The following is an 8,905-nucleotide window of genomic DNA, read 5'->3' on the forward strand; positions in this document are numbered from 1 at the left end:
ATAATAGTAAGAATGCAAGTTACAATCGTCACTCGCGGGAAGCAATAACATAATAACAAAGCCACCGCTTTTAGCATTCTAACAGGCACAATGAAAAAACGATGTAACACTATAAAGCTTGTTAAATGCTCTTCGTTGCTGGTGTCATGTATAAGCGGATTGCTCGTACAATGAGAACAACTGAACATTTTAGGACCAATCCTCGTATCAACTATCGCGTTTCTACATTGATTACACAACAATGAAGATCAACTAAGGTAACCAACAATATCACCAAATATCCATCTACCTCATCCCACACTTCATGCATGAAGCAAGAGTTCCAAAATCTTGCATACAACCTTCAGATTCACTAAGATGGACATGATGCTAACACATATAAGCTACCAGAGCTAGGGTTAGATGTTACCTATAACGCTCTGACCATCGAACGACGAAGACAACATCTCTCGGAGAAGTTGAGGAAGAGGAACTTGCCGTTGCAGAGGTCCACCGACCGGAGTAGATGGCGTTGCTTACTTGCTCGTTGGTGAAGAAGCTTCATGAGCTCAATTTGGGAAATGATGGCGCTAGATTTGGCGGTGGAGCGGAGTGGTGTAAATAAGCCGTGAGAATCCTGGGAGGTGACCCAATTTTTCGTGCCAATTTTTTCGTGGATGCAAACGAGCTTTCTCCCATGCACGAGCTCTCACGAGCATGAGAAAAATGCCGATTTGCTAGAAAAGGTCGATTAGGCGTTCCCGCACATACTCTATGCTAATTTAAAAAGTATAATTCTTCGGGATAACCAAATGCATGATTTTTGGCCTACCGCCGAGCAATTGAAAACGTTCTAGAAGTAGCAGTGAACAATCTCTGTTTCGGCGGAGTGCGGGTATCCGAGATAAGAAATTCCAAGGGAACTTGTCGTGTCAAATTCATGCGTTCCAATCAGATACGATGGTTCACAATGACATCACCACACAGCATAGTAGGAGCATGCTAAAATCCATTTTATCAAAATAAATAAATAAATGAAGATAGGATCCCCAGCAGTGCGTCACGTACGTGGGCGGTGTAGGTTTGGACTGTGCTGGGGTACTGCTGAGGCCACGCACGGTGCGTGCGTCCAATTTGCTGGGGGCTGTTTCGTGCACCCATACATGAATCATGATTGTACCTTTCCCGGACGTACAGGGCGACGAGACCGAGAGGATAGTAGAGTTGACAGTGGACTGAGCCTGACCGGAGTAGAGTGAACCATGAGCGAATGATTGATGGCGCCGTTGGACACGACGTGCCCCCACCATCTCCTCGGATTCGCGCACCATCCATCGACACCTCTCCAGTTTTTCTCCTGTTCCCTTCCTGCAGATGCAGCGCCGCTGCCTGCACGTACGGGCCGCTCTTGGATCCACGCGCGCGCCCACATTCTCCGGTGGCCATCATGCGATGACCCTAGGATTAGGCTGCGGATCGATGCTACGCGATTAAGGTCACTAACCCTTGTCGGTGAACCACACCGGCGTCCGGCAGTGGTGACATCAGCACTTCTGACCTTCTGTCTACTGGTTTGTGTCTCGACCTCGACTATTTCCTACAGTTACACCAAACGGGCAGCTCGTGCATGCTCGCTGTCACGCGTGCAGCTCAAAGAGCTGCGATTTCTTTTTGACAAATTTGACCCTAGGTAAAACTAATTCATCGTCCGCCCCTGGCCAACCCTAGGTAAAAATGCACCAGCGTGTGTACAAGTGACGAGTGAGCTCGGCATATTTTACCCCCGCGTCTCTGAATCTCTGAACGGTTGCAACTAGAACTGGATGACCGAGGAATATGCCGGTGGCAGGTAAATACTATAGTACTCCACACAGCCACTTGAATACCTCGGTGTACCATCGGTCAGTACGAAAACAGAGGTTCAGGCTGAGACAGAGCTAAAAGTAAAATTAGGAAAAACACCAAGCAGAGCGATCGCAGTGGAAAATCATGGCATTCATTTTGCGACGACAAGCATGGCGCTCTGTACATTTCTGCGGGATCTTGTCACTCTGCCCACCCTTTATCGTTTAGCAAATACTCCCCGTCCGTATGTGCGTAGACTGTTCCAGGCAGCGGCGCGTCAGAGGCGGGCGAGAACAGATGATGAGACGATACAACTGCCAGTCTCCAGGAAAGGTTTTGAATGCATTGCCATGTTCATTGTTTTATCCTTCCGGATCACTCTGTCGAAACAATATATACGTTGGTAAGAGCATCTCCACTCGTCCCCCCGACGAGGCCCCCGGCGAACGTTTTTTCCATCCGGACGACGTAATTCGGCCCAGTCGCGCCCCCGGTTCCTCGTTTTCGTCCGGATTTGGGCCTAAATCCATCCGGCGATCCCACGACATCCCCGGCCCCCCGGGGAGCGCTCGGGGACTCCGGACGAAACGAAAGCGCGCGTGGCCCCAACTTGTCGGCGACAATGGCCTCCGATCTACGGCAAAACCCTCGTCTTCCCGATCTACGGCAAAACCCTCGTCTTCCCGATCTACGGCAATACCCTCGTCGAACGAAAGCTTTGAACTCTCAAGTGGTGCAACATAGATAGATTATATATATATTTCGAATATAATTCGAATAAACATAAAAATTACATATAAAAACTTTAAAACTAAACTACTTCTTCTTCTTCTTAGAAGGCCCCGCCTCATCGTCGTCGCGGCGACGCTTCCGGCTCGTCACCTCCTCGTCGGAGGAAGTTGAGTCCTCCTCGTCGTCGTCCTCATCAGCCTCTTCGTCCTCCTCCTCCTGCTCCTCCTCCTGCTCCTGCTCCTGCTCCTCCTCCTCTTCCTCGGCCTCTTCCTCGGCCTGCTCCACGGCCTCTTCGTCGTCCTCCTCGTCGTCCCACTCGTCCTCGCTGGCCGGCGGGGGGGAATCGTCGCTGCTGGGACGATGCGGTGGATCCCACCAATGGCGCCATCCAGGCGGCTTCCCCTCGCTGTCGGTGTCCGATGGCCAAGAGATATCGCTCATGGTTGACGGAGATGGTTGACGGAGGATGGTGACGAGAGAACAGATGAATGGCGTCGCCCGTCGAAAACCGTATATGTAGGTCTCTCGACGAAAGAGAGCGGCGGTTGCTCTTCCGCGGAGTTCGTGCTCCATTACGGCGGTTCTCGCATCGAGGCCACTTCGACCGTTCCCGACGAGTCATTTCGGCTCTCCAGTCCACCTCGCGACGGTTCAATGCGTCGAGGGAACTCCGACGATTGCCCTTCCCGGTGACTGCGCCGTCGCTATGCACGCGGTGGGTGCGCGTCCATGGGCTCGCGGCTGGAAAAATGGGCCTCCCCAGGCCAAAAACTACATCCATCCGGCGCTAAATTTCGCCGGATTTGGGCGTGGGGAGCCCAAACGAGTGGGGATGCTCTAAGAAACACCATTGCAGTGGACAGTTTCCTAATTACCATTAGGATCCTTGGCCTTGTTGTCGTTGCCACGGAACCACCACGGAAGTCGCTCTAGTGGCTGCTTGCCCATCTCTGGGGCTTGCGTTGAGCAACGGATCGGAGACGAGCCTCCATGCCCGAATCGAATGGCCGCCACCATCGGCGGCGGCTGCACCAGCAACGTCGTCGTCGCCCGTGCCGATGACATCTCGTTGAGGAAGTGGCGGCGGTACTCCTAGATGAATTTGATCTCTTGGTTATAGATCGCGATGATCCTGCGCTGTCCCTCCACGCACAACGCCGCCCACGTCTCGTCGTCGTGCAGGCTGCACCGGGGCGGTCGCTTCAAGGTAGGCTAGGCGCGTCGGCGGCGACGGCGGATCAATCTCGCCGCTATATGTAGCGTACGCACCGGAGAGAGACTTCCCTGAGCGCTTTAAGCCCACTTCCATGTGCGCCAATCCTATCCAGTATCCACCGACCGCACGGCCCTTGTGGTCATGGGCCTAGTTTCGTGGTTTTTTTATTCGCCTAGTTTTTTCTTTTTTCCTGTTGGTTCTTTGGGTTTCTTTTCCCGATTATTATGGTTTCTGATGTTTTTTTTGGTCCGGATTTTGAAATAAGTCCGAAATTCGAAAAGCTTCAAATTTAAAAAATGGTCAATCTTTGAAAATGTCTAAGATTCGAAATTGTTCAATTTAAATAAAATTTTTTTTTAAAATTTTTTAAATTTAAAAAGGTTTATATTTGAAAAATGTTAAAATTAAAATAAACATTATTTCGAATCCCACCATCACAAATCACAGAACCACACGAAAAACAAAAAATCGAACGAAAACTGAAAGGAAAGAGCAAAAATCAAAAAGAAAAATCTTCCCTCTCTATATGGGCATGACCCAAAGCAAGCACCGGCAGTGCGGCGCGGTGATTGGAGCCGCATTGGGTGGCATATAGGAGTCCCCTCCATGTGGGGTCATGATCCAGTAACACAAATGTAAGCCTCACAACGACATGCTCAAATTTATAGCTGCATGGGCCCGGGAAATACTTTGCCAAGCGCACTTGTTAATTTCTTGTTCTAAAATAGAAAAAAACTTCTTTCTTTGTTATTAATGTAATCTAAAAAACTTGTTTCTTTCTTTGATCACCCTTGTTTCTTTCTATATTTATCAACTCTAATATCTCTAAAATTTGAATCTCTCGGTAGTGGAAAAGAACAAGATGATACTGATCATACTTAAGTAAAAAATAAAGCGACCTGGTCCGTTCAACCCCGGCCTCTCGACACGGAATGCATAGCCCAAAGGTACCATGTTCCTTGTGCTCGTAGCATTTAATCCGAAGCACAACCCGAAGATTTACTTTACCTATTCCACACAACACAGGACTCTAGCTGCATCCATCTCCCTCTGCACATACTAATTTCCTCCTCCTCGCATCCTCCAGCCACCGTTGATTTTCCCTTTCCAGTCGTTTCGCTATGGCAGCCGTAGCACGCCTAGACAGCGCCGCAGCTCCCCTTTATCCGAGAAGACTTTTTTTTTCCTCTTTTTGGCAAACAATATTAAGTAGCCGCGTACTAACATTGGCAGTGATGCATCATCACATGTATGGACTAACTCCGCAAGAATCTGTGCGTCTTGAGCTGCCCAATACACTAAAACTAAAGCCAATTCAAAACACTCCACTTTAGATGTTATGTTGTGATCCAAATTCATTCTAAAGGGAGGCTAACTTCTGACGAGCGGAGCGAGACCCGTCGCCGGTACGGATCGTTGCCACTGTCTATAAATACCTCTTGTAAGCCGCCGGCTAGGGTTTATCAGATTATAAGATATCCCACGGCGTTTGTTAACCCTCACCGATATAGTGAAGTTTTGCTGGCTGGCGGCCGTGGTGTTTGAAGGGGTTTTCCACGTTAAAATCTTGTGTCGCCTGCGTGTGTTCGTTTGTTCTTTGTTATTTGCTTGTCGCGTTTGTAACATTAGAATATACTATTTGAAACTTCACAAATAGTCACAGTTCGCCATTTTTTTCGAAAGGGGGAAGCGAGCCCTAGCCTCTGCATCAAAATAGTCACAGTTTACAATAGTCACCATAGTATTAACTTTTAAGGTAAAAGACAAACACGTACGTAGGATTTTAGACATTTTACTAGGTACGATTGATTAAGACATGAAAATACAAACAGTGAGAACTCCAGGTTTCATAAAGGTAGAATATGTATATATGAACAATTACATTTCGCTACGTACGTATTCGCTCGTTTAATTTCGTAGAATTGCATCGTCATGTCCGGTCATCGTCCGAATAGCCGTCAGATCGAAAGTGAGGAGACAGACGGCGCCCTTTGCAAGGAGCTTGCTGATTTTCCAAGCACGCGCGCTCGCACACCCCATCTTCCTAGCTAGAGAACAAACTAGGTGGAATACAACGCTGATGTTCAACACGGCTTTCTCCCTGTCAACGGTTGAGATGACGCTTATACCATTCTTTCATTGAGTTAGTTTTCTTATCACTTGAATCACCATCCTCTCCCTCCATTATTGGATGATCCTTGGCTTTCTTTTGCTTTCTGGGATATTTTTCTTCGTCGCCTTTGGACACCCTTGAAGGCGATTTCTCTTTACGCCAAGGGGAACACCGTTTTGGAGGTGAATTATTGGTAGTAATAAAGGATGCATGGATCGCATTCCTTTCCTTGAGAAGCTCATCGATCTATAATAAAACAGTTATTAGTACTCAGAAAACTATGTTGAAACCTGATATGACTCGTCATCAGGACCGCACACATACCATTTGCATCTCCTGGGTGTACCCGCCTTTCATTTCAGCGAGCTTTGCAAAAACCTGCAAATCAAAGCGTGCGTTTGAGAAATGTCACCCTTGGACGTATGCAGATAATCAACTTGATAGAAAATAAAGCTGCGTAAACTTTGACCACATACTTCCTTATACTCAGCTCGTTTCGCGACTATCTTTGCCTCCACGTTTTGTAGCTTCTCCTTTTCAGCAGAGAAAGATTGATCACACACAATCTCTATACTATAGTTTGCCGGATAGAAGAAATTGTCACCTGAGTGAATAAAGAGCTTAGAAGTTTTATCTGAGTAATAAAGCTTCTTTTTTATTTAAAAAACAGTTTGGGAGTAATACACTGCAACCATTTATTAAAAGTGCAGCAACAAATCAGTCCATATACCATAGACAGCGAAGTAGTGGGTTCCAGGTTTCAGCTCGTTAATATCACATGATTGGAAGCTATCCAACATTTTAAAGAATGCCGCGTGAGCATTCTTTGTTGCAGCTGCCTGAAAGAAATTGGAGCTTGTAAAGGTAATTAACCAACCAAAAAGAATTGACTTGGAGAAATGCAGAAAGTGAACGATAAGAACAAATAAAAACTAGTGACTCACCGAGTAATTATGCTCAAAACGATATATAGAAAAGCCAAGAAAGTACATCCCTGCTGAAGTTACTTTTCCGTTGTCGACGCTGTCCTCCTGCAGCATTCTGTATGTTAAGTGAAATATACTAAAGCCATACACACCCCAGAAATATTGACAGCAATGCTTTGCTTGCAGCGTATTTTTGAAGGAACATGCCATAAGAGTGTCTTTTCGTTTTGGACCATCGTCACATGACATTGCATTTGATCAGTAAATCTAAATCTCAATTTTTTGATACAAGTTTACAGTGCTTAGCATTAATAACATACAAAATCCCAATCTTTTCGTGAAGCTCCATATAATACATATCACGGATGATGCATTTGAAATTGTATAGGAAATATTTTTTGAGATGAATAAGCAAATTCAGAAGTCATATTACTCGTGGTACTGTCAATATAGGCTTTTTCTATATGTTGCTTGTCAAGTTGTCATACAAACCTCCATATGCTAATAGTCGTCCCAGCTGCTTAGATTCTACATAAGATTTCGATCCAACAGATTTCTTCATTCTGCCTCGCTGGGAAATAAGCTAGATAAATTTACTAAATATATCCATACCTGCAGTGCAAGGTCCAGCCCTCCATTTTCTTCGAGGGTGAAATAAAGCAGCTGAAATTAAATGGAAGGAAACATGGCCCGAGTAAAGAAAAAAAATCAAAATTGTCATGCCAAAACGTTTTTACGTTATAGGGGACAAGGAGTAACCTTAAATTTGCTTCGATCGGTTGAGTGCACCTGACAAACTACACCAGTCTTAGCTTCCCGTTCTGTTATGTCCACGGAGAAAAAATGGGCTGATAGCTTCTCCACCTGGCGACATGCATGCAACAATGAACTTCCCATTACTTACTGACATGGAAAAAGAAATTGCATAATGGAAGCCTAGTTACACCGACCTTCCTGCGTTCAGAGTGCCCTAGCTGGAGCGGCACAACCTTAACCTGCCTATTCAACGCCTCCACCAAAATGGTTGCTGGAACAGTTGTCTTAATCGGTACACCAAGTTTACTACACATGGCAGGCACACACATATATATACAATCAAAACAACAGCACAACATACCCTAGCAAATATTTGAACAAACATTGGCGCATTTACAAATGTCGTTACCTCAACAAGGCGACACACATGGTGCTGGCTGGATTTAGATTCGATAGGTCCAGATCCGATTTCTGTCTATCAGAGTCAATAGCCTGAAATACACCGTAGTGGTTACCATACAATATATATTCTCATAACATAGTTTAAACACCGCAAATCAATAGGGGAACTTACCTCGAATCCTGATACGTCGTACTGCCGCCTTTTATTTGGATCTGACAGAATGCTGTAGGAGAATTTGACTTGCAGGAACATTTCTGACGCCACCGGGTCATCGCCATTCTTGTCTGGATGGTACCTGACGCAGTTTACAAATAAAAACCATCTGAATTCAGTGTTTCGTTTATAAATAAAACACACTCGGAGTGCAATTCAGTACAAAAAAGTGTTTCTGTTTAGCACAAACACGAGTAAAGCGTTGGAACTTGGAAGGCCCTCTTGATCTGATCTAGAGTTGTGGGGCTTAATTACTTGAGCGCCATGCGTTGGAAGGCCTTCTTGATCTCATGGCTGGTGGCGGTGCGGCTGACCCCAAGCACCTCGTAGAGGTCCTTCCTCTGTGGCCGTCGCGCTGGATCGTCCTCGCGCTGGAACCTCGCGTCCGCCACCACCAGCTCAAGCGTGTGCGCCTGATTTGCCGGGTGGATGCTTCCTGCCTGATTCTTGTCATCGTTCCGGATTCTTGTCATGGTTGTTTGTGTGCTTCTAGCTTCTCAAACAAACGAGAGACGTTCCCTGGAAAACTAACAAGACACCTTCCTGTATTTATAAGACCAAGAGTTGAACGCACTGACAGTTAATTACGTGTTGGAAAGTTCTTCCACCTTCAACATTGTCATGACGCAAGTTATACCATGTCTTATTAATACGCAACGGCCCGGTCAGCACAAAACCTTTTCTTTTTCAACGCTCCAGTGGACCTAAATTAATGGTGTGTT

The 8,905-nt window shown here is 46.1% G+C and overlaps 1 protein-coding gene across 1 annotated transcript; it reads right to left on the minus strand.

Annotated features, from left to right (window-relative positions):
- Positions 1-5,664: 5,664 nt before the first annotated feature.
- Positions 5,665-8,689, minus strand: LOC127330833 (chaperone protein dnaJ 16-like). The gene is made up of 11 exons (XM_051356914.2): positions 8,439-8,689; positions 8,142-8,265; positions 7,977-8,059; positions 7,762-7,873; positions 7,571-7,675; positions 7,424-7,474; positions 6,830-6,916; positions 6,616-6,724; positions 6,362-6,489; positions 6,210-6,263; positions 5,665-6,131 (listed from the first exon to the last, which is right to left on the minus strand). The coding sequence occupies exons 1-11, from the start codon at positions 8,654-8,656 to the stop codon at positions 5,877-5,879; spliced, it is 1,326 nt and encodes a 441-aa protein (XP_051212874.1). The 5' UTR covers positions 8,657-8,689; the 3' UTR covers positions 5,665-5,876.
- Positions 8,690-8,905: the final 216 nt, after the last annotated feature.

This window comes from Lolium perenne, chromosome 2, assembly GCF_019359855.2.
Source record: "Lolium perenne isolate Kyuss_39 chromosome 2, Kyuss_2.0, whole genome shotgun sequence".
Taxonomy (NCBI): Eukaryota; Viridiplantae; Streptophyta; class Magnoliopsida; order Poales; family Poaceae; genus Lolium; species Lolium perenne.

Bases quoted from the DNA above. Each gene is read 5' to 3' on its own strand.
- LOC127330833 (XM_051356914.2), bottom strand. From the start codon at position 8,656: ATGACAAGAATCCGGAACGATGACAAGAATCAGGCAGGAAGCATCCAC. The intron at 8,060-8,141 runs GTAAGTTCCCCT...GGTGTATTTCAG, and splicing joins ACGACGTATCAGGATTCGAG to GCTATTGACTCTGATAGACA. The intron at 7,874-7,976 runs GTAACGACATTT...TGCCATGTGTAG, and splicing joins ATGTGTGTCGCCTTGTTGAG to TAAACTTGGTGTACCGATTA.